General features: G+C 40.4%; 1 protein-coding gene and 1 pseudogene across 13 annotated transcripts in view; one reads left to right on the plus strand and one right to left on the minus strand.

Moving 5' to 3' along the window:
- The window catches only part of Gnl3l (G protein nucleolar 3 like), a 119,473-nt gene extending 112,192 nt beyond the window's left edge, over positions 1-7,281 (minus strand). For 5 of the 13 annotated variants that reach the window (XR_015442381.1, XR_002391824.2, XR_015442382.1 and 2 more), the window contains exons 1-2: positions 7,125-7,247; positions 4,411-4,480 (exon numbers count right to left, since the gene is read on the minus strand). Coding sequence is in view for 2 of the 13 variants with exons in the window: in XM_087189636.1 (XP_087045762.1) it covers positions 4,411-4,429 (19 nt within the window). In the remaining 11 variants the exon portion in view is untranslated. Of the gene's footprint in view, positions 1-4,410; positions 4,481-7,124 lie in introns of all 13 variants that reach the window. The other 8 variants (XR_002391828.2, XR_002391826.2, XM_087189636.1 and 5 more) reach the window with 5 other exon arrangements.
- Positions 7,282-22,677: 15,396 nt separating this feature from the next.
- Positions 22,678-24,971, plus strand: LOC101696762 (large ribosomal subunit protein eL36 pseudogene; annotated as a pseudogene).
- Positions 24,972-25,185: the final 214 nt, after the last annotated feature.

Consider the following 25,185-nt stretch of genomic DNA (forward strand, 5'->3'; position numbering starts at 1 on the left):
CCAAAATTAAAAGTGTGGGGAAAAAAAGCAAAAATAAAAGAATGTTTTGAGACTGAGGGTATAACTCAGTGGTAGATCACTTGCCTACCACATGTAAAGCTCTGCCTAGGTTCAATCTTCAGCATGGCCAAAAAAAGTATATTTTAAGAGGCTTTCCCCCAACCCCGTACTTGTCCCTATCCACTGTAGTCCCCCATGCCACTTTTTTTTTGTTTTTTTGAGACAGGGTCTCACTATGTAGTTCAAGCTGGCCTTGAATTCACTGTGTAACCCAACCTGGTCTCAAACTCATGACAACCCTCCTGCCTCAGTTTCCTGAGTGACAGGATTACAGGCATGCACCACCATGCCCCACTCACTTTATTTATTGGGTATCATGCAGTTTCTTTATGCAAATACTAACACAATCTTATTTATCCCCATTTTCTCCCATAAAAGGTAATATAGTGTAGTCCTGTTGGCAACTTGCTTTTATTCATTTAACAAATCCTAGAACACCGATCATGGTGGCACATGCCTGTAATCCCAGCATTCGGGAGGCTGAGGAAGATCACATGAGCTTGGGCTACATAGTGAGTTCAAGGCCACGAACTATACAGTGAGACCCTGTATAAAAAAACCAAAAGTCAAAACAAAACAAAATATCCTAGAAATCTTTCCATCTAATAGTTTTTCCAAATAATCTTTTCGTGTACTTCATTTTTTAAATTGACAGGATACCTATGTATACATATATCCCACTTTATTTCATGAGTTACTGTCTTTTTCATCAACAGATTGTTTCTTTTGCAGTATTGAGGACTGAATCCAGGGCCTTCACAATGAGCTACATCCTCAGCCTCCTCCCCTTTTTTTTGAAACAGGGTCTCTTTAAGATACCCAAGCTGGACATGAACTTAAAATCCTCCTGCCTCAGCCTCCCAGAGTGCTGGGATTACAGGTGTACATCATCACACTTGACTTCACTATCAGTATTTTTTTTTGGTACTGATCAAACTCAGGTCTTTGCACTTGTGAGGCAGGTGGCGGAACCACTGAGCTAAATCCCTGGCCCACTATCAGTATTTTTATTATCATCTGATTTTAAATGTTCCTAAGTAAGTATACTTTTGTTCATTTGTCATGTGTACCGTGTAAAAATTATTCTTTGTTTTGGGTATTAACATAGTCTGGTTCATGATGAAATCTCTTATGATTATATAAAAAAAAAATTCTTTTTTTTTTTTACCAAGCTCTACATAGGCATGGCCACCATTCACATAGAATACAGGGTCACTAGGTTGTACAATTCTCATCAAGTCTACTGAATGTGTGATCTAAATGTCATCATTTCCCATGTGGACTATGGCAGGATAAAGACAGGGAAGCCCAGAAGTATACCTGTCCTGATGTCCTTGCCTTCCCTTTTTTAGGAAGAATCTGTGTGACTCGTCTTCTCCTCCTAGGCTGTAGGCATCATGGTGGGAAGAGGGGAAACTGAGTCAGCATTACTGAGACAACAGTGCCTGGCACACAGTGCCAAAAAACTATGCTTGCTCATGCTGGGCCCTTGAGTCAATGACGAATCAGATGTGGATGAGACAGTATAGTAGTGAAGACAGACCTGATTGCACAGCGTCAATAGCCCCAGTCCCTGTGGGTACAGAGTGGAAATCAAGGAAGGAGGTTAACTGAGGATTCCCAGAAGAAGTGCTGTATAAGTTAAAATCTGGAAAGTAGGAATTATCCAACTGAAGGATGAGGCAGGAGTCCTGAAGGCTAAAAAGTAGCAACTGATTCACACGGTCTGTCCAACAGTTAAGAAAATTCCAAAGCTCAGAGAGGTCAGAAAACAATTTGGTGTCAGCATAATGAATGCACCTTATGAGGCAGGAAATTCCAAAAAGAAGTAAGGAGTCTGAATTTTTTAAGCCAGTAAAATTGACCCTCCATATCCATGGGTTACACATCCATGGACTCAACCATCTGCAGTTCAAAAATATCCAAAAGGCTAGGGGCATGGTGACAAACACCTGTAATCCCAGCACTCAGGAGGCTGAGGCAGGAGGATCACTGAGAGGTGGAGGCCAGCCTCAACTACATAGTGAGTTTAAGGCCAGTCTGCACTACATAGCAAGACCCTGTCTTAAATAAACAGTAACTAAAAAACCCTGTGTCTGTACTGAACATGTACAGTGGACCCTCGAGTTGCGACCAGCCTGACATACAAATAACTTGGTTTACAACTGGAATTTTAGTTTTAACTTATGAACAAAGTCTTGAGTTACAAACCCAAGGCTGGCCACTTGCATTTCCACATGGTCTCAGATACAGATTTATGCCTTAAAGTATTCTGGAAGGAACATTACAGCATCCTTTCCTGTATGGGGTCAATTGAGAAATCCTAAGCCAATGTCTATAAGGACACTGAGATCTGCCTGTACACAGGAGACTCTGAAGGCTTTGTAGAGGAGCCTGAGCCTTCAATAGACCAACTTAAGTTACAACCAGCCCTTGAGAACTAATTGAGTTCATAAGTCAAAGGTCCAATGTACAATTTTTTTCCTTGTCATTATTTCCTAAACAAGAACATAACAATTGTTCACAGAGCATTTACATTGTAGTAGATATTATAAGTAATCTACAGGGGATTTAAAATGTAAAGGAGGATATGTGCAGGTTATATGCAAATACAGTGGACCCTCAAGTTACAACCAGCCTGACATACAAACAATTTGGGTTCATTAGGTTAATGGAAGATTCATCTGCCTCATATAATCTATAGCATGTACCCAGGTAAACATCCAGATCTCAGTTGTATTGAGTTACAACAAGCCCTCAGGAACCAATCGAGTTAATAAGAATCCACTGTACTATGCCATTTTATATATGGGATTAGAGCATACACTGATTTTGGTATCTACCAGGGGTCCTGGAACCAATCTCCCACAGATTCAGAGAGACAACTGTACTTATAAAGAATGTTGGGACTGGGATGTAGCTCAGTGGCACCACGCCTGCATTGCAAGTGCAAGGTCCTGAGTTGGATTCCCGAAACCAAAAAAAAAACCACACACACACACACAAAGAATGCTTACTATGTGCCAGGCACTGTTCTGAGCATTTTACCTCTTTAAACTCATTAAATCCTTGCAACTCCAGCTACTTGTGAGGCTGAGGAATAAGGTTCACTTGAGCCCAGGAGTTCAAGACCACCCTGGACAACTGGACAATGCAGCAAAACCTTGTCTCCAACAAAAAACAAATCCTCACAACAATGCTAGTAGATGGATGCTATAATTAATTACCTCTGCTTTGTAGATAAAGAAAATTGAGTTAAACAACTTGCCTAAGGCCACACACACACACACACACACACACAGACTGCTAAGTGAGTGAGTCCACTGAGATTCAAACCTAGTTTGGCTCCAAAGGTCATGCTCATAGCCATGGTACAACATATAGTACAACATAAAGGAATAACTTATGAAAAAAAAAGTTATGCCACATTATGTAGTGCTATATAGTATCTACCACTATTAGCCTCAGATCAAATCACTTAACCTTGCTAAGTCTCAATTTTCTCATGTGTAAAATGGGAATGGGAATATGAGGAACATACTTATAAAGAGACTCAGGAGGAAAGCATGATGTGATATGTAAAAGACCCAGGGTGAGTGATCTATAACATACTGAGCAATTTTTTTGTTTTGTTTTTTTTTTGATACAGGGTCTTGCTATGCTATATAGTTCAGGCTGGCCTTGAACTCACTATGTAGCCCAGGCCGGCCTCAAACTCATGGTGATCCTTCTGCCTCAGCCTCCCAAATGCTGGAATTACAGGCGTGAGCCACCATGCCAGCCTTCAATTTTTAAAAATTGTAGTGAACAAAGCATAAGTAAAGAGAAAAATAAAAGATAAGTAACAGCAAATAGGGAGATCCTTTTCAAATGGGAAGGGAAACAAGAGATGGGGGAGGGGGAAGAAAGGGATTTAAAAAAGAGTCGAAGAAAAAATGAAAATAGCAGCTGTGCATGGTGGCACACCTATAATCCCAGCACTTGGGAGGCTTGGGCAGGAGTTCAAGGTCAGCCTAAACTACATAGCAAGACCCTGTCTCAAAAAAAAAAAAATGGAAATAGAGCTTTTACAAATGGGAAGGGGAAGAACAGTTGGGGGCAACAGAGAGGGATGAAAAAGGAAGGGGGCTAAAAATAAGATGTGTTATGTACATGTACAAACGCCTCACAGTAAATGTAATCATTATGTACTGCAAAATGTACTAATTTTAGTATATGTGCTGCCAAAGCAAGCACAAAATGTACTAATTTTAAAAATGATATTAAGAATATATTTTTTAAGTTGTGGTGAAATACTATGACTATTCATTGAAAATACAGGATTAGGAGCAAGAGGAAAAGGAAACTCACTGTGTCTAAACTTCATCATGATGATCAACCAGCTTGGACACAGGTAAGTTCAAATATGCCCACTTTCTTCCTGTCAGAATAGAAGCAGCAATTTGAAGACAGACCTGGAAACCACAGTGCCACAAGCCCCCTTCTCAACTACCCAAAGGTAAAGTAAAATGTCAGAATAAGCCAGGTGTAGTGAGTGACACACGCCTATAATCCCAGCACTAGGGAAGCTGAAGCAGGAGGATCACCACGAATTGAGGCCAGCTTAGGCTACATATTGAGTTCAAGGCCAACCTGAACTACATAGCAAGACCCTCTCAAAGCACCAAAAAAAGAAGTCAAAATAGCTCTAACAAGTAGGGAAATGGAGAAGGTATACTGGAGCTAGCCTGATATGGCTCGGTGCACACAGGAAAGGCAGTATCACATTACCCAAAGAGAGGGGTAGGTCTGAACCTCTCTTCCTGGGTGGAGTCTGTGCCTCAATGTATTCAATAGGGTCTTTGATCCTTATTCCACTGTCTTATAGTATTATGCACTAGGTAAGGGACTAGTTCTAAACCGTTCCATACTGAGAGGAGCATGCAAGCATGGTCTGTTTCTTCATGAGGTGAGGTGATAATACGCAGTGTCTTTTCCCAAGTAAAGTGTTCTATGTTTCATCTACCCTTGGAAGAAGTGACAGTGGGGATAGATCTGAGGAGTCTACCCTGAGGAAAAAGAGCCTCAGAACAGGTCTCTTAGTTCGACATGCTCTGGAAGGTACAAAACAAAACAAAAAACCAGGGTCTATGTTGACTGAGGTCTGTGCAAAATCTTAGGGGAGCTGCCGGGCATGGTGGCAGATGCCTATGATTCCACCACTCAGGAGCCTCAGGAAGGAGGATTGCTGCAGTTCAAGGCCAACCTGAGATACATAGGGAGTTCAAGGCCAGACTGAACTACATTGTGAGACCCTTTCTCAAGAAAAAAAATCTTAGAGGGAGTAAAATCTGTGCCTCTGTGTGTATGGCTAGAGTCTGCATCCTGGCATTTGGGGGGCTGCCATCTGTCCCTCAACTCTAAGGCAAAAAGAAACTATGGAAATTAACACAGTGGCTATATGCACCTCTGCTGCATGGAAGAGAAACTGAGGACCATGTATCTCTAAATTGTTGGAAGGGGAATGAATGGTCTTGCGTCTCTTTACCATAGACAGGCAGGACTGATTTCAAGATGAGATGACATCAATGCCATACTAATAAAGGTGGAAAATTATGCAGCTTTGAATGAGTGGTGTATACACTTTTGTAGGAACCTATTCTGAGGCCGGAGATTTAGGTCAGTGGTACCATGCCTGCCTGGCAAGTGCAAGGTCCTGAGTTCGATTCCCAATACCAAAAAAAAAAAAAGGAACTGATTCTGAACCTTTCCATGGGTGGTGGATTGGTATTATCTGCTTATCTTTTATCTGGGTTGAAGTCAGCAGCAGCACACTAACATTGAAGAGAATAGGGGCTCCAGTTGCAGGCACGGGTCAGGGGTGAGAAAGCAGAAGGCAATACAATTACAAATTCAATGGATTTATCCTACATTGAGAGGATCTGTCATTTTACCCTGGGTGAGAAGAAACAAATCTGAACTACTGTACCTTGAGTAAAGACAAGAGTCCACATGCACTGCACTGTAGGGTAATCAGTGATGTCACTGCATCTCGACATTATAGGAGTGGGAGCTGTATATCTGCTTCAGTGGCCCTTGGCTACATTTGGTGATAGTGAGTCCTTAGAAAGGTCTGTGTCTACCTCAAGAGGAAGAAAATGAGTCCCCTACCCTGAGGGTCTCTAGAGGGTCAGATCTAACTGAACCTTCAGAAAGTAAGGTCTGCTTCTGTTTATTGTGAGATGATTTGGGGGTAGGCCATTACAGATTTAGTAAAATAGCACTTGTTTATGGGGTAGTAGTCGGGCCTAATTCTCCACAATGGGAACTCATCCTAACCAGGAGAAGGGGGAAGTGGTTCTCCACAGGCTAAGACCTGTGCCTCTAACCACTTCAGGAGTGAGTGATCTACCGGCTCTGCAAGAGTGGGGGTGGGACTTTTATCAATTAGTCACTCCGAAGGAGTGGAGGAGACAAAAGGGCTCAAGGTCTCAAATCAGGGAAGTTAAGTTTCCTCCTGTATATTACGATTTTCTGAGCTCCTCTATATTGGACTGGAGGGAGGGCGTTATATCAAAGTTTCTGTCCTGATGGAGAATGTGCCTCGATCCGAATCAGTGTGTCTTAAACAGGAAGAGGTCTGAGCTACTCAGTTGTGTAATGGACATTCTGTCCCAAGACAGTGTGGGCGACGTCGCCACACTCCCGTTGGGTTGTAACGCCTGTCTACACCAGAGGGAGTAACGAGGCATGGAGCCTCACAGTCCTGAAGGACGGAGGGCAACTGACCCTATGGGGTCCACAGTGAGGTCTGTGACTCTCTACACAGTATGTCTGCGGTCTACACTTTCCTACGTGTGGGTGGGACTGTACCCTTCTACCCCGCGATAGTGTAATTCAGCGCCACCTCCACTTGCAGAGCAATCCTTGCCCCTCTTCTGGGCCCTTCAACCCTGGAGCCAGTCGTTTTATTTATTTCAGGCTGGCCAGCATCTCTAATTGAACCTCAGACAGACGATCCAAACTGCACAGCAGGCTGGGTGAGAGACCGATCAACAAGAGAAAAGAGAAAAGTAATCTCTTACCTACACTTCCGGCGGAGATCTGAGAGGAGAAAGTAGTGTAACAAGGACGGCGGAAGAGAGGCGCGCGAGTCGCGAAGCTCCGACTTCCGGATCCCAGCCTCGCGGCACAAGGCTCCGCCTACTGTGCGTCCTCTGCGGGGCTGGGCTTCGCTTGGACCGCTCACGCCAGCTAGTCCCTCTTCACCTTCGTCGCCCCGCCTCCTGACTGCACGGTAGATAAAGAAACAGCTGAAGGGGAAGGAAGAAGGTGCGGAAGTAATGAAGAAAGTGACGGATCTGATCCTGTGGCCTTATAACCTACAAGCAAGACGAAATCTTGTCTGCTGGCTTCTGTCTGGAACTAAAAATGCATGTGCCTGTTAGTGAGCAGGCAGGCGACCGCTGCCTGTATCAGACGAGGGTGGGGGTGTGTCTTTGTCTGCCTGGAAGATGGCGACGGACATGGTGTGAGAAAATGGCCGCTGGGTCGCAGGTCTGGCCGAGAGCTTCCCACCTGAAATGAATTGGTTAGCTGTTCCCAACAACCTTCCTAGCTGGTAGGATTCCAGACAAACCTTAAGGCAACACTCCCAGCACTTTATGCAGAAGCTCAGACCCATGACCTTGCCCAGCCAGAGGAGAAACCTGAAACCTGGAATCCTCTCCCACCCATGTGACCCTTTCCCCACCTCCTCACCTCTTTCTCTGAATGTTGGAACACCGTTGGCAGAAATGAGTGAATTTATATCTTAGAAATGGGGGCAAGTAAAAGTTTCTAAGGAAATTATCTCGAGGACCTTCTGACCTGGCTGACAAAGTGACATATGCCCTTAAAAACAGTAAATGTAAGTCTGAAAAATGACTTCCTCATCACTAAATTCCAGCCTCTTCTTCTTCAAGCCTAAACTTTGAGGTGGGGCTCTACCCCTAGGATAAGTTCCTCCACTATAGGCATTTTCAGGCTGAAAATGACTCCCTCTGCCCTCCTGCCTCTTACTCTTGCTGGACTCACTACCCATATGTCCATGTGAGCCTTCACACCTGTCACGCAAAAGACACAAAGTTCCTCTGGACCCCAGACCTGGCCATCTTCACATTCCCCTCTGCATTTTTTCTCCAAGACCTAACTCCTGTCACTTCTGGGAAGTTAAAACTTACCCTGAGTTCCCCAATTGAGTAACAAACCCAGAGCACATTGTTGATACAGCTAACCTAGTACTTATCACTTAATACTGTACCAAATACTTAACGCTGTCCTGATTATGTAGCTGTTATTTCCACAGGAAAATGGACTTCCTTATTATAAAGGGGCTGTATGTGCTGGAGCCTTCAACCAGACCCTGCATAAAAATGGTAGAAGTCGGGGCCGGGGATTTAGCTCAATGGTTTCGTCTCCTGCTTCGCAAGCACAAGGACCCAAGTTTGATCCCTGGTACCAAAAAAAAAAAAAATGGTAGAAGTATGGCTTCAACGAGCTTGTTAAATGAATGAGTTTATGGCCTATACCATGAATATTGGGAAATTTGGCTCATCATAAAGAGAAAAATAAAACTAGATCCTTAGTCTGCATAAGAGGATACCCTGGCAATGTGAAAGATAACAATAGCCAGGCATGGTGGCACATACCTGTAATCCCAGCACTCTGGAAGTTGAGGCAGGAGGATCACTGGGAGTGCAAGGCCAGCCTGAGCTACATAGTGAGTTCCTGGACTACATAGAGAGTTCAAGGCTAGCCTGTACTACAAAGTAAGGCCCTGTCTCAAAAAAACAAACAAAAAGAAAGATAACGATAAAAATCATATAAAATGTACAGGAGAGATGCTTTTAAACATCCAAGCACTGAGAGAGACATCTCCGCGCATGTTTCAGTTAGACTTGTTCTTCAAAAATGTAAGCAAACCAAGTGCCCCTGGTTTCAATAGATTGGAAAGCCTAGAATATGATGAGAATACATCTATGTAGCCCAGGCTGACCTGGAACTCACAGTCCTAACTCAGCCTCTCGATTGCTGGGATTACATTTTGTGGGTTTTGGTTTGGGGATTTTATTTTAAAAGTATATCCCTCCTCCTAAATTACAAAAATATTCTGCATTTATTTTCTTTCTGTTAACTTGATAGTTTTACCCTTCAAATTTAGGGTGTATTTTGTTTTGTTTTGTTTGGAGATAGGGTCTCACTTTGTAGTTTTAGCTTGTAAGACCGCTGTCCTTACCAAAGGCTCCCAGGAGCTGACTATAGTGAAGCACACCCAGGGATCCCAGCGGTGCCTCCAGAATGTAAGACCAAGGGCCTTACCAAATGCTCCAAGGAGCTGACTGTAGTGGAGCGCACCCAGGGATCCCAGCGGTGCCTCCAGAATGTAAGACCAAGGGCCTTACCAAATGCTCCAAGGAGCTGACTGCAGCGAAGAACACCCGAGAAGGAACACACCGGACAAGTTGGAAAGTGAAACAGACCTTAGTCTGGCCAGACGGCACTCCCAAAGCAAAGTAGCTTAGAGAGGCGATCAGCCCAGAGTCCGAGGCTCTTTTTATAGGGGGTTGCAGGGACGTTAACAGGCGAAATTTACAGAAGAGGGAACAAAGGTTAGTGGTCTTACACTTGCATGTTAATTAGCCTGACAAGTACTGATGGTCAGCAGATGTTTTGTAGATTGTTCTATAGATAGCAGTGTCTGAACATGAGTTTTTGAACAAAGAGTTGAATAATTATAGCTGATACAGATCTTATCTAGTGTCCTGGAACTAAGAGCATCTTTATCTATTTACTCACATTCAATCAGGTTGGGGCTAGGGGAGTTTTATGATTACAGAGTTATGCAGTCCCACAAACTGACCTTGAACTCACTATGTAGCCCAGTCTGGCCTTGAACTCATGGCAGTCCTCCTGCCTCATCCTCCAGAGTGCTGGGATTACAGGCATGCGCCACCGTTCCCAGCCAGTTTTGGTTTGGTTTTTTTGAGACAGGGTCTCACTGTGTAGTCCAGGCTACCCTTGAACTTACTATGTAGCCCAGGCTGCCTCAAATTCATGATGATCCTCCTGGCTCAGCCTCTCAGGGCCTGCTATTGCACACATGTGTGTCACCACACCCAGCTCTCAAATTTATCTTTTTTTTAATTTTCAAATTTAGCTTTTAATCCATCTAGAATTCACTCTTAAAAGAGATACAGGGTTTTTTTCATATACTGAGCCATATTTCCCACCATCAAATACTGTGCTAAAAAATTCCCGCATTTCCCATTTATTTACCAGGCCCCCTTTATCATATGTACATTATGATACACACACATGCATGCATAGGTCTATATCTGTTCTTGCATTAATGCCACTCTGGTTTTAACGTTTTATAATGTATCCTTTTTTCTGTTCTGAGACAAGGTTTCACTATGTAGTTCAGACTAGCCTCAAAATCACCTCCTATCTCAGCCTCTGAATGCTGGGAAGACAGGAATGCTCCACCACACCCTGCCAGTAATGTATCTTAATATCTGATAGGGTATTTCCTCCTCTTGGTCTATTTTTAAGGTTGCCTTAGCTATATCACTACACAAGGTTTTTATGAGGCAGCGTCAAGCTGGCCTTAAACTCACTATGTAGCCCAGACTGGCCTTGAACTTGTGGTAATCCTCCTGCCTTAGCTTCCCAAGTTCCTCCCAATTAATTTTTAAAATTAATTTTATTGGCACACTTTTGATATGCAAAAATATTGCATTCGTCATAGGGTATTTGTACCTGTACATAATATATCTTGATTCTTCTTTTTTTCCCCATTCCCCTCCCCTCCCTTCAACTCTTTGTCCCCTCCTCATTTACAAAAACTTTGTTTCCGTTTTTCTCCTTCTAGTCTCTTTTTTTCTGACTTTCTTCCTCCTCTCCCCTCCCTTGCTTGCCTTCCCATTTGAACATTTTCTTCCTACTTCCCAATATCTGTCATCCATTTAGGTCATTATTCACCCTTTTGGTTTCTCACCCAATAGAAACAATGCAATATTTAAACCATGTGTCCAATTTATTTCATTTAAAATTATGTTCTCAAGAAGCATCCTTTTATCTAAAAATTACTCAAGTTTGCCCTTTATGGCAGAGTAGTACTCCATTGTATATAAAAACCACATTTTCTTTATCCATCCAATGATGAGCATCTGGGCTGTTTCCAAAATTAGCTATTACAAACTATGCTGCTATAAACATGGGTACACATATATGGCTGTGGTATGGTGCTTCTAACTCTTTCCAGAAGACACCTTGAAGGGGGAATACCTGGGTCATATGGAATCTCTAGTTTTAGTTTTTGAGGAATCTCCACACTGATTTCCTCAGTGGTTGCACCTGAGTACGCTCCCACCAACAATGGAGAAGGGTTCCTTTTTTCCTGCAGCCCCACCAACATTTGCTATTGGTTGATTTCTTAATGATAGCCATTCTTTCTGGAGTGAGATGTAGCCTCAGTGTTATTTTAGTTTACATTTCTCAAATGACCAGTGATGTTGATTTTTTTCCCTTTTTTTTGGTACTCGGGATTGAACTCAGGACCTTGCACTTTCAAGGCAGGCACAGTGCCACTGAGCTAAATCCCTGGCCCTGAACATTTTTTTCATATATTTATTTGCTGTTTATACTACTTCATGTGAGAAGTGTCTATGCATTTCAGATGCCCATGTTTTGGAATGGAACTTTACATTTAGGGGCTCTGATTTGTTTTGGTTTTTGTTTTTTGAGACAGAATCTCACTGTGTACCCCAAGCTGGCTTCGAGCTTACAGCAATCCTCCTGCCTCAGCCTCCTGAGTGCCTGGATTACAACTGTGTGCTACCATGCAACAGTGCTCGAATTTTTAAAAATTGTTTATATATTGTACATATTAATCCTTTGTCTGAAGAATAGTTGGCAAAAACTTTTTCCCATTATGTGGGTTGCCTTTTTTTTTTTTTTTTTTAACTAGGGATCAAACTCCAGACCTTCCGCTCTCGAGGCAGATGGCCGTATATCACTGAGCTAAATCCCTGGCCCCATTGCCTCTTCACTCTGTTGGTGGTTTCTTTTGCTGTGCAAAAGCTTTTTAATATGATGTGATCCCAGTTGTTGATTCTTTGTTATATTTCCTCTGTGGTTGGGGTTCTGGTCATAAAATCATTGCCTACACCACCATCGTCCAGCAGATTGTCTCCATTTTAATATTTAGATTTTTGATCCATTTTTATTTTAGTTTAGTGCACAGGGAGAAATAGGGGTTTACGTTTAATCTTCAGCATGTGGAAAGCATGTTTTTCCAGCACCATTTATTAAATAGGCTATCTTTCTGTGAAGGTGTTTGGCCCCTTTGTCAAAAATAAGGTGGCTGAGTGTGTTTTGAGTTGTTTCTGCATCTTCTAATCTGTTCCATTGATCCTTGGGTCTGTGTTTTTGTTTTTTGGTGTTTTTTTGCCAGTACCATGCTGGGGTTTTTTGTGGGGTTTTTTTACCATGCTGGTTTTATCACAATAGCTTTGTAGTATAATTTCAGGTCAAAGACCGTGATGCTCCCTGCCTGTCTTTGTTGCCCAGAATTGCCTTTGCTATTCTAGGTCTCTTCTTGTTACAAATGAATTTTAGGATTGTTTGCTCTAGTTTTGTGAGGCCAACTATTGGTATTTTGATTGGGATCGCATTAAATCTGTATAAGAGTTTTGGAAATATGGCCATGTTCATTATATTGGTTTTGCCTATCCAAGCACAAGGTATGTCTTTCTATTTTCTGATATCCTCTTCAATCTCCTGTTTCAGAGTACTGTAGTTTTTAATGTAAAGGTTTTTTACTTCCTTCATTAGATTGATGCTTAAGTATTTCATTTTTCTTCATGCTATTGTGAACGGTGTTGTTTCCCTAATTTCTCGCTCAATGAGTTTGTTATTTGTGTATAGGAATGCTATTGATTTTTGAGTGTTGACTGTATCCTGCTACACTACTGAATTTGGTTATTAAATCTGGAAGTCTTTTGGTGGAGTTTTGAGGGTCTCCTATATAGAGTATCATGTCATCTGCAAATAATGCTAATTTAACTTTTCCTTTCCTATCCTTATTTCATTAATTTCTTCCTCTTGTCTATTTGCTCTGGCTAATGTTTCTAGAACTATATGGAATAGGAGTGGTGATCATGGGCATTCTTATCTTATTCCTGATTTTAGAGTGAAAGCTTTCCATTTTTGACCGTTTAATATGATGTTGGCTGTTGGTTTGTCATAGGTGGCTTTTATGAGATTGAAAGAAAGACCTTCTATTTAATTTTCTAGGGTTTTGTTTTGCTTCATTTGGTTTGGTTTTTTGAGGCAAGGTCTCACTGTGTAGTTCAGGCTGGCCTCCAACTGGAGGCAATCCTCCTGCCTTGGCCTTCCAAGTGCTGGGATTACACATATGCGCCACCACACTGGCTTTTGTAGAGCTTTTCTTTTTTATCATGAATGAGTGTTGGACTCTGTCAAGTGCTTTTTCTGCATCTATTGAGATGATTATGTGGGTTTTGTCCTCCAATCAGTTAATGTGGCATATTACATTTATTGACTTGCGTGTGTTGAACCATCCCCGCATCCCTGTGATGAATCCTATTTGGTGATGGTGTATAGTTTTCTTGATAATTTGCTACATTCTGTTTGCCATGTCTTATTGAGGATTTTTGCATCTGTGTTCATTAGGGAAATTAGCCTGTAGTTTTCTTTTTCGGTTGGATCCTTGTCTGGTTTTGTTATCAAGGTAATGCTTGCTTCCAGGAATGAGTTTGGGAGTATTGCTTTGCTTTCAATTTCATTAGAGACTTTGAGGAGTAGTGGCATTAGTTCTTGTCTAAAGTTCTTGTAGGATTCAGCAATGAATCTGTCTGGTCCTGAGCTTTTCTTTTTAGTAGTTTTTTAAATTACTTCTTCAATTTCATTGACTGATATTAAGTTATTTAGAATTTCTCTATCTTCTTGATTCAGCTTTGATAATTCATATGTATCAAGGAATTGTTCATTTCTTTTGCATTTTTTATCTTATTACAGTACAAGTTCTCAAAGTACGAAGTACATATTGATGATCTTCTGGATTTCTGCAGGATCCCTTGTGATTTCACCCTTTTCATTGCTAATTGCATGGATTTGAGTCTTTTCTTTCCTTTTTTTTCTTTCCTTTTTTGATGAGGTTGGTTAAGACTTTGTCTACTTTATTTAATCTTTCAAACAACCAATTCTTTGATTCTTCGTATTGTTTTCTTAGTCTCAATTGGATTAATTTCTGCTCTGATCTTTATAATTTCCTCCCTCGTACGAGTTTTGGGCTTGACTTGCTTTTCTTTTTCTAGAAGCTTGAGATTCAACATTAGGTTATTTATGTGAATTTGCTCAGTTTTTCTGATGTGGGAATTCACCACTATAAATTTCCCTCCTAGGACTGCTTTCATTGTATCCCATAAGTTCTGGCATGTCAAATTGGCATTATCATTTAATTGTAGAAACTGTCTAATTTCTTCTTTAATTTCATCTGTGACCCATTGGTTGTTCAAGAGGGTATTTAATTTCTATGTGTTTATGTAGTTTTTGTGGTCTATTTTGCTATTGATTTCCAATTTCATTGTGCTGTGGTCTGATAATAAACATGGGATAATTTCAATTCCTTTGTATTTGCTGAAGTATGGTCTATTTTGGAGAAAATCCCATGTATATATGAGAAAAAAGTTTATTCAATTTTTGTGGAGTGAAACACTCTACAGATGTCTATTAAGTCCATTTGTTCAAAGCTTTGGTTCAACTCAGATATTTCTTTGTTTATTTTTTGTCTAGTTGATCTGTTATTTTGACAGTAGGATATTGAAGTCCCCCATTATAAAAGTTTTAGTGCTTATATGATTTTTCATATCCATTAATGTTTGCTTTATATAATTGTGTGAAAATAAATCAATAAAAATAAAAGAGCCGGGATTTAGCTCGGTGCTGCCGCCTGCCATGCAAGCACAAGGTCCCAAGTTCGATCACCAGTACCAAAAAAAAAAATCCAACTGGGGCTCTGGGTGTGGTGGCACACAACTCTAATCCCAGCTTTTGGGAGGCTGGCCAGGAGGATTACCTCAAGTTCGAAGCCAGCCTGGGGTACATAATGAGTGCAAGGCCAGCCTGAACTACATAGCAAGACCCTGTCTCAAAGAAAGATAAAAAAATCCAGCAGGGATTTTGATGGTGACTGCATTGGAGGAATTGACATTTAATAAATTATTCCACTTAAGACCTTGGAATATTTTGTTTGTTCAGTACACTTCTGTGTTTTTTTTTTTAATCTTCAACACAGGGTCTAGCTATGTAGCCCAGGCTCGTCTTGAAATCTCAATCCTCCTACCTCAGTCTCCCAAAGTCTGAGAATATAGGTGTGTACTACCACACCTACCTGTGTGAGTTTTGTTTGTTTTTGTTTCTGTCTTCTTTTTTTGCAGGACTGAGGATTGAACCCAGGGCCTTCACACTAGAGGGTGTAAATGTATAGCTTGACCTTCATGTGTTCTCAGGCCCCATGTGAATATTGAGCCACCCCACCTCTTTAATACACAAGAGGTATCATACTATCTATACTCTTACACATGTTGCCTTTTTTACTTTTAATAACACATCCTGGAGGTTTTTTCCATATCAGAGCATTAGAGAGTTTCTGGTACTTAGAAAACCATTATATGAAAGGACAGAGTTCTGCTGCAAAGTGGTAAATTATGTGGATATACAATCTTCTTTTTTTTTTTTTGGTACCGGGGATCGAACTCGGGACCTTGCGTTTGAGAGGCAGGCGCCAGAACCACTGAGCTAAATCCCCAGCCCCAAAGGATATACAATCTTAATGACTATAGTCCTGTATTGATGGCCACTTGGGATGCTGTCTTAGTTACTTTTCTCTTGTTGCTGAGACAAAATACCCAACACCCAAAGTTAAAAGAGGAAAGGTTTATTTAGCTCACAGTTTGCAGAGGTTTCAGTCCATAATTAGCTGGCTCCAAGCCAGGGTGGCACATGGCAGAGAGACAACAGTTCATGGCAGCTGACAGAAGGTAGCAAAAAGCAACAAGGAAACCTTAACAATGTCTTTCTTCCCCTTTTATCTTATCTAGACAACTGGAATTAGGGCTGTCCCAAGCCAATCAGTGCACTGATTTAGTAATCACACAATTTTAATCCCAGCATCGTACACTCCAGACTCAGCCAACTCTGAAAAAGCCCCAACTAAAACTGTATGAAGCTTTGGGGGACTATCTATACACAAACCATAATAGGTGCTTTTAGTCTTTGCTGTTACAAATGGTGCCACAATGAATAGATATTTCATACATATGCAGATAGTTCTGTAGGATAAATTTCAGGAATTGCCTTTGTAACATTGGCAGATATTGCCAAAAATGCCCTCTATAAGTGTTATATTATTTTGTATTTCTACTGGCAATCTGTGAGTGTATCTATTTCACAATAGCCTCACAAGCAATAAAGTATTTTCTTAGACTTTCAGATTTTTACAATGTAAGAAACCGTAGTTTTAATTTATATTTCTATTTTTTGTTTTGTTTTGTTTTTGTTCATTTGTTTGTTTACTTTTTGATACAGGGTCTGCTATGTAACTCAGGCTGGACTTGAACTCACTATGTAGCCCAGGCTGGCCTTGAACCCATGGTAATCCTCCTGCCTCAGCCTCCCAGGTGCTGGGATTACAGGTGTGCAACCACACCCGACCTTTCATTCAATTTTTTAAAATAAAAGAATGGATGTTGAATTTTGTCAAATTACTCTTTCACACCTCTGAAGATGATGATAGGATTTTTCTATTTCAATTGAATAATGTTACATTCTATTAATGGATTTCCTAGAATTGAATGATTCTGTATTCCTAGAGTAAATCCCACAGTCATGGATTCTGTTTGCTAATATCTTTATTTAGAAATTTGCACTAGTATTCATAAGTGAGGATTAGTCTATATGGTTTTTTTTTCTCATAGAGTCTTTATCAAATCTCGGTATCAGTGTTATACTTGCTTCATAAAAAATTTTGAAAGAGTTGGAGCCTGTCGTGGCGCACCCCTGTAATCCCAGCCCTCGAGAAACTGAGGCAGGAGAGTCACCATGAGTTCAAGGCCAGCCTGGGCTACATAGTGAGTTTAAGGCCAGCCTGAACTGCAGAGCAAGAACCTGTCACAAAAAAACAACAAAACAAAACAAAAAAGTTAATTGGAGCCAGATGTGGTGGTGCACACTTGTAATTCCAGCATTCAGGAGGCTGAGGCAGGAGGATCCTTGCAAATTCTAGGCCAGCCTGGGTTACATAGTGAGTTCAAGTCCAGTCTGAACTACTTACTGTACATAGCAAGACCCTGTCTCAAAACAAAGAAAGTAAGTTGGGCATGATTGCACATGCTTATAATCCCAGCATTCTGGGAGGCAAAGGCAAGAAGATCACAAGTTCAACACAGTCTAGGCAATTTATTTTTGTTTCTTTTTGTGTGTGTGACAGACTCTTGCCATATGGTTTAGGCTGGTCTTGAACTCACTATGTACCCCAGGATGGCCTCCTGTCTCAGCCTCCCAAGTGCTGGGACTACAGATGTGTGCCACTATGCCCAGCTGCAGTCTAGGCAATTTAGCAATTTGGTGAGACCCTGTTTTAAAAATAAACGATTTATTATGAGAAGAGAAAAAAAAATGGAAACAAAATCTATGTAAATAGGGAAGGGTGGAGGGGGTGAAGGGCGCACAGGTAATGGGGCAAAAAATAAGAACCAAGATATATCATGTACAGGTACAAGCACCCAATGATAAATGTAAACGTATTGTATACCTAAAATGTAACAATAAAAGAATTTTTTAAAAAACAATTTAAGGGCTGTGGGTGTGGCTTAGTGGCAGAGCACTGGCCTAGTGAGTACAAGGTCCTGGGTTTGATCCCCAGCACCACAAAAAAGTACAAAACAAAACACATTAGCCCTTGAAATAAAAAAAATTGTTTAAAAGGACTGGGGATATAGCTTAGTATAAAGGCCCTGTGCTCAGTCCTTAGTGTTACTGGGTTTTGGAGTCCTGGAGTCTCCTTCAGGAGGTGGTTTCTAGGTTCTTTCTCTCCTGAACAAAGAATTGGTCAAGACAAGTGCAAACTGTAGCGAAGTTTTATTAAAGGTAGGAAAAGTAACAGGCTCTGCAGAACAAGTTTTGGCCAAGTAAAAGTAGGAAAAGAAGTACATCCTACAGTGTAAGGGCAGGCCACCATACAAGAACAAATAGAATGACAAAAACTCAATGTGGACTGTCCTTTTTGTGTCACCCCTCAGGCTGACATTAGGTGTAGGTCATCCTATAGAATACCTACTTGAATTCTCACGAGAAGTCCATGTGCAGGATTTTGGGAATTGCTCTGCACGTGTGTCCTGTGATTTTGTAATTAACAAGTGAAACCTACTTCCCCAGTCAGCTTTACCATGCCCTAATCTTCTGTCTCACTGGTACCTCCAAAAAAAAAAAAGATTTAAAAATGTTCCTTAGGCTGGAGAGTATACCCAAGTGGTAGCAAGGTTTGTTAGCATGCATAAGGCCCTGGATATGACCTCTGGCACCACAAAAAAGTTTCATATTTAGGTTCAGAAAAATAAAAATAGGATTGGGATTCTGTATTTTCTTTTTAGTGGTAATGGACATCCCCTTGTGAAAGGATCTTGTTCTTGTGTTTTGGGGAAATGGGTAGCTCTTTGTAATGTTCTCTATTTCTTATAAGGAAATTGTCATACATGGAATTTTCTCTTTTAGGATCAGTTTTGGTGAATTATATTTTCCTATGAATTATCCATTTCTTTCAGATCGTTAAGCCATTTGCATAGAGTTGTGTAAAGAAGTCTTTTACAATCTTTAAAATATCCTCTTAATGCCAAGCGTGATGGCACATGCCTGTACTCCCAGCACTCTGGAGGCTGAGGCAGGAGGATCATCAGGAGTTCTAGGCCAACCTGGGCTACATAGTGAGTTCAAGGACAGCCTGAACTATATAGTGAAACCCTGTCTCAAAAACCAAAACAATAAAAGTAAATAAAAATAAAATGTCCTCTTAGTATAGTTATGTCAACTTTTCATGTCTTATTTTGTATATTCATATCTTTTCCTTTTTTCAACTACCTTTTTCACATTATCAGTTCATTTATTCATTGTACCATATGTATTTTCTAACTTCTTTTTTGGTACTGGGGATTGAACTGGGGACCTTGCACTCGCAAACTTCTTTAAACTTTCATTTTTGTTAATCTTTTGCTCCCTTTGAATCTATTTTGCTTTTCTTCCTTCTTTTGAATCCAGTGTTTTTTCATTGACTTTTTTTTTTTTTTTGGTATTAAGGATTGAACCCAGAGCCTTGCATTAAACTACAACCCTAGTCCTTTTTTTTATTTTGAGATTTAGTTGCCCAGGCTGGCCTCAGTTGCAATCCTTGTGCCTCAGCACCCTGAATGGCTGGAATTGTAGGCATGCACCAACACACCCTACTTGTATTTAATATATTTTAAGGCTATGAACTTTTGTCTGAGCACTGCTTTAGCTATATCCATAGATTATGATATGTAATGTTTTTGCTATAATTGTGGTCTAGAAATTCAGCCATTTTGGTTTGAGTTACTCCTTTGGCCTAAGGATTGACACAGTTTTTGCTTTTTTTTTGGTACTGGGGATCGAACTCAGGATCTTGCACTTGCGAGGCAGGCATGGCACTACTGAGCTAAATCCCAGCCCAAAGTTTTTGCTTTTCAGACAAATACATTTTATATTGATTTCTAGTTTTACCCAATTGTGATTAGAGAAAATTGTTTATATTAGTTTTACTTTGGGGAATCTATTGAGATTTTCTTCTGGGCCTAATATTGATTTATTTTATTTTTTAATTTTTGTGGTACTAGGGATTAAACCCAGGGCCTTTGCACTGAGTTATATCACTATGCTTTTTTTTTGAGACAGGGTCTTTCTAAGTCGTCCAGGCAAGACTCAAAATTGCAATTCTCCCAACACAGCCTACTAGGGTGCTGGGATTATAGGTGTGTGCCCAGCTCCTAATAATGATTTCTATATTGTTACCAGGTTTTTTTGTTCCTTTAATTTGTCCTGGAATGAGAAAGGAAAGTTAAATATCTCCTGGTTTTAGTGTGTTTCAATCTATTATCTGTTCCTCTTTGTATCTCATCATTTCAGGTTTGTGAAAGTTGCTATATTATTTTATACAAAAACATTCAAAGCTTTATATCTTCATTGTGAATTATAGTTTTGTCTCAATGCTTTTTTGTAATAAGCTTTTTAGTTTGAAATACTTTTAGACTTACAGAGAAGTTACAAAGATGATAGCTGCCATATAGCCTTCACCTAATTGTTCCTTGTGTTAACGTGTTGTATAACATTTCTCAAAAGTACAAGGTTAATATTGGGGTGTGTGTGTGTGTGTGTGTGTGTGTGTGTGTATATATGTATATATATATAGTTCGTTTTTGTTGTTGTTGTTTTGGAGGGGATACTGGGGATCAAACTCAGGACCTTGCATTTGCAAGGCAGGCGGCAGCACCACTGACTAAATCCCCAGCCCTTTGTTTTTGTTTTTTGAGTCAGGGTCTTGCTAGGTAGCCCAGGCTGGCCTGGAACTCATGGTGATTCTCCTGCCTCAGGCTCCCAAGTGCTGGGATTACAGGATTGTGCCATCACGCCCCGCTTGAGATATTGGTATATTGCTCTGTACTAAACTTCAGATTTTTTTTTTCAGATTTTGCCAGTTTTTTTCACTAGTATCCAGTTTTTGTTCCTTTGAGACAAGATACTCCAGGCTGGTCTTGAACTTGCTATGTAGCTGAGGGTGGCCTCAAACTCCTGGCGATCCCCCTGCCTCAGGCTCTGGAGTGCTGGGATTACAGGCATGCACCACCATGCCCAGTTTAGTATCCATTTTTTAATCTCAAGGTCCAATTCAGGATACCACATCACATTTAATTAATGAATTAATTTTATATTTTTGTTCACTTTTTTTGTTTTTGTTTTGTGGTACCGAGGATTGAACTCAGGACCTTGCACTTACAAGGCAGGCACAGTGCCACTGAGCTAAATTCCCAGCCCTGTTTGTTCCTTTTTGAGACAGAGTCTCACTATGTAGTTCAGACTGGCCTTGAACTCACTATGTTCAACAGAAAAAAAATGTTTATGTGGTCCATGTTAGCCTGGAACTCATGATGATCCTCCTGCCTCAGCCTCTAGAGTGCTGGGATTACAGGTATCTGTCACCATGCCTGGCCCACATTGCACTAGTCATCATGTCTGCTCCAATCTATAATTACTTGGTATTGTTTTATTTTTTGTGACTTTAATAGTCAATTAATGCTTTTTGTTCTGAGTTTCTAACTTGTTAAGATTGCACTGTTGGCTTTCTTTATTTGTATTTGACTGATATATCTTTGCCCATTCTTGTGTTTGTATTTTGAAACATTTCTAAATCAGTTTCTTACTGTCTCCCTCTTCTTTTTCCTCTCCCTCTCTCTGCCTTTCTTTCTTTTAGGTTCTGGGGGTGGAACCCATGGCCTCATGTATGCTAGGCAAATATTCTACCACTGAGCCATATCCCCTGTCCTAGGTAACTCTCTTGAATATAACAGTTGGACTGTGCCCAATGACCCAATGGCAAAATATTTTTCTTTAAATTCATGAACTAAACCAACCATTTGTATTTATTGATATGAAATATGTTTAGTGTCAGTATTTTATATTCTTTTCTTTCTTTGAGACAAAATCTCACTGTAGTTCAGGCTGGCCTTGAACTCACAGAGATCCTCCTACCTCAGCCTCCTGAGTGCTGAGATTAGGTGTGCATCACCATGCTAGGCTTTGCTTTATTTTATTTTTATCTATATGTTTATATATTAGCAGCATTTCTCTAATAACTCTGTGTTTTGGTCTGTTTTTGTACCTATCCTGACATTTACAAAAGTTTGGGGCTGGGGGTGTAAGTCAGTGTTGGAGCACTTGCCTAGCATCAGCGAGGCCTTAGATAGTTGTCTTCAACACCACAAAACAAATTTTTTTAAAAAGAAAAAAAATCCCATCCCTTTTGTACATACGTCTGTAAATTGTTTTAAATACTTGAGCCTTTTCTTGGAGGTGAGAGGGGAGGGTGAGAAGATGAGATGAAGAAAAGCCTTACACTTCAGTTTCTTCATCTGGTGGAATGGATGCTTACAGGGTTTTTCTTGTAACATTTATAAGTGCTGCTTACAACACTGAACAACAACAAAAAAATAATAATGGAGTAGCTGTTGCCCTTCTCTGGTTGTGTGCACAGTATGTGTGGAATAAAAAAGGGAAATTGTTTTCAAAAGAAAAAAAAACAAATTTTTAAGATAAAAATGTTTATCTTATAAAAATGTTCTGGCATGGTGGCACATACCAGTAATCCCAGCACTTGAGAGGCTGAGGCAGGAGGATCAAAAGTTCAAGGCCAGCCTGGGTTACATAGTTCAAGACCAGTCTGAACTACACAGTGAGGCCCTGTTTCAAAAAGACAAAAATTGTTGTAGCAGCTTTTGAAGAGCAGCAGCCATGGCTCTATGCTACCCCATGCCCGTGGGCCTCAACAAGGGCCACAAGGTGACCAAGAATGTGAGCAAACCAGCAAACCGAGGCACAGCCTCCGCAGTGGGCGCCTCACCAAGCACACAAAGTTTGTGCGGGACATGATCTGAGATGTGTGCGGTTTCACACCCTACAAGCAGTGCACTGTGGAGCTGCTCAGGGTCTCCAAGGTCAAACAGGTCCTCAAATTCATCAAGAAAAGGGTGGGGATGCACATCTGTGCCAAGAGGAAACCCAAGGAGCTGAGCAACGTGCTGGCCGCCATGAGGAAAGCAGCTGCCAAGAAGCACTGGCTCGAGAGCCACTCTCCTCTGTTCCGAATAAACCTTTGCAGGAAAAAAAAAAAAAAGACAAAAAGTAGCCAGGCGTGGTGGCTCACACCTGTAATCCCACCACTCAGGAGGCTGAGGCAGGAGGATCCCTGGAGTTCAAGGCCAGTCTGAACCACATAGTGAGACCCTGTCTCAAAATATTAAAAAACAAAAACAAAAATTAAAGTTTATATTTTAGACTAGGGATTAATCTTTTTTTTTTTTTGGTACTTTTGTGAGATGGGGTCTCAATATGCACTTCAAACTGGCTTTAAACTCACTGCGATCCTGCTTTGTCAACTTCCCAGGTGCTGGGATTACAGGTGTGTGCCACCACACCCAGATTTTTCTAATTTTTAATTACTAAGGTAAAGAGATGTTAGTGGGATTTTGTTTGTTTGTTTGGTTTGGTTTCTGAGTTGGTTGATTTGTTTGTTTTATGGTGCTAAGGATGAAACCCACTGACCTACACCCTAGCCCTTGTTACTGACTTTTTTTTTTGAGTACCTGGGATTAAATACTGTGTTGCATCCCTAACCCTTTGGGTGTTTTGTTTGGTTTTGTTTTGTTTTTTTGAGACATGGTCTTGCCAAGTTGCTTAGGATAGGCTCAAACTTGCCATCCACCTACCTCAGCTTCCCAGAGTGCTGGGATTACAAGTGTCACCATGCCCAGCTTTGTTATTGATTTTTATGTTAGTTTTTTTATCTACCAATCTTCTTTAATTCTAATCATGTTTGTTGAATCTTTTCAAAAATATTTTGTTTTCTAATCCTGACATCTCCCATTTCTTTTTTTGTCCATAAATTTTAATACTTTTCCCCTTTTAAAAACTAGTTTAAATTTTTTTATTATACATGGAAGATCCAACATTATTATATTTAAAAAACATCATCAGAATCATAAATCTATTATTGTTACACTCTACACACTCCCCTGGTAGTTTAAAATAGTTGTTTTGAATCCATAAAAGAAAAATGACAATAAGCCAAAGACACCATCTGTACCACCTGGACTAAACATCGGTCAAGTGTTTTAATTGGACAAACAACCAGTAAGCTTAAAGATAACTAGCACAATTTTACAGGAGAACCAGCTCGGCCCAACTAAAATTTTCTCAATAGCAATTGACACTGATGTCTAGGTGTACAAATTAGCTGATGAACTGAAAAAATGAGAAATCCATTATTCCTCCCCCTCATTTTGCTTTCTTACACTTCTCCTCACCCTCTCCCTCATTCCTCTCTCCTTGGTCTGGCTGCCCCTACAGCAATACCAAACTAACTGCTGCAATGATCCTTCTCCACCACAAATCAGGAGTCCTGAATTCCATGTGAAACATTGTGCTTTCTTGTCCTCTTCAGTGAGCACTCAGAACAAAAACCTCAGATCAATAATTTTTAGGTTTCTAACATAGCGCAAATAATTTACTGAGAAGAAAATAGAATAAATGGGTAATTTTTCTTTTCTTTTGCTTGGGAAAGAAAATTATCTGCGGATGAGAAAATGTGAATATTCCATATGTAGGAATTAGCCAAATGAAAATTATTGTAGAAGGTTGAAATATTGTCTAAGGACAGTACTTTCCAAATTCTGATCTCTTCTGAAACCTTTCTATTTTCCTAGACTCATTTCAAATCTGACTAGGCAGGCAGGATTAATTCCAGTAAAGTACCAGTACAGTTATCTAAAGGTAACATGTATCTTTTCTTTTCATTCTTTTTAATACAAATGTTTTTAATGTAATCATTTACAGAAAAATTACAAAAAGTATATCATCACTTTCAGTGCACACGCAACTAATGATAATTAGATTTAGATACTGCTTTGTAAACTTTCTATATCTTTGTAAAATATAATTATCCAACATAGTTATGAGTTAGTTGTCCGTCTCATTTCTTTTTATCCCCTTATAGTCTTGACCAAGATTTTCAGTTCTGTGTTAAATAGTAGTGTTAAATATAGTCTTATTCTCAACCTTAAAGGATGTCTTAGTTACTTTTCTTGTTCCTGAGACAAAATATCCGATACTCAAGAGTTAAAGAAAGAAAGGTTTATTTGGGTCACAGTTTGTAGAGGTTTCAGGCCATACTTGGCTGGCTCCAAGGCAAGGTGGCATGGAAGAGGGGCATTGCAGAGGAGAAATAGTCGGCAAGCAGGCAAG

Source organism: Heterocephalus glaber, unplaced genomic scaffold (assembly GCF_053883595.1).
Source record: "Heterocephalus glaber isolate CG9 unplaced genomic scaffold, H.glaber_assembly_v1.0 deba00001545, whole genome shotgun sequence".
Lineage (NCBI taxonomy): Eukaryota > Metazoa > Chordata > Mammalia > Rodentia > Bathyergidae > Heterocephalus > Heterocephalus glaber.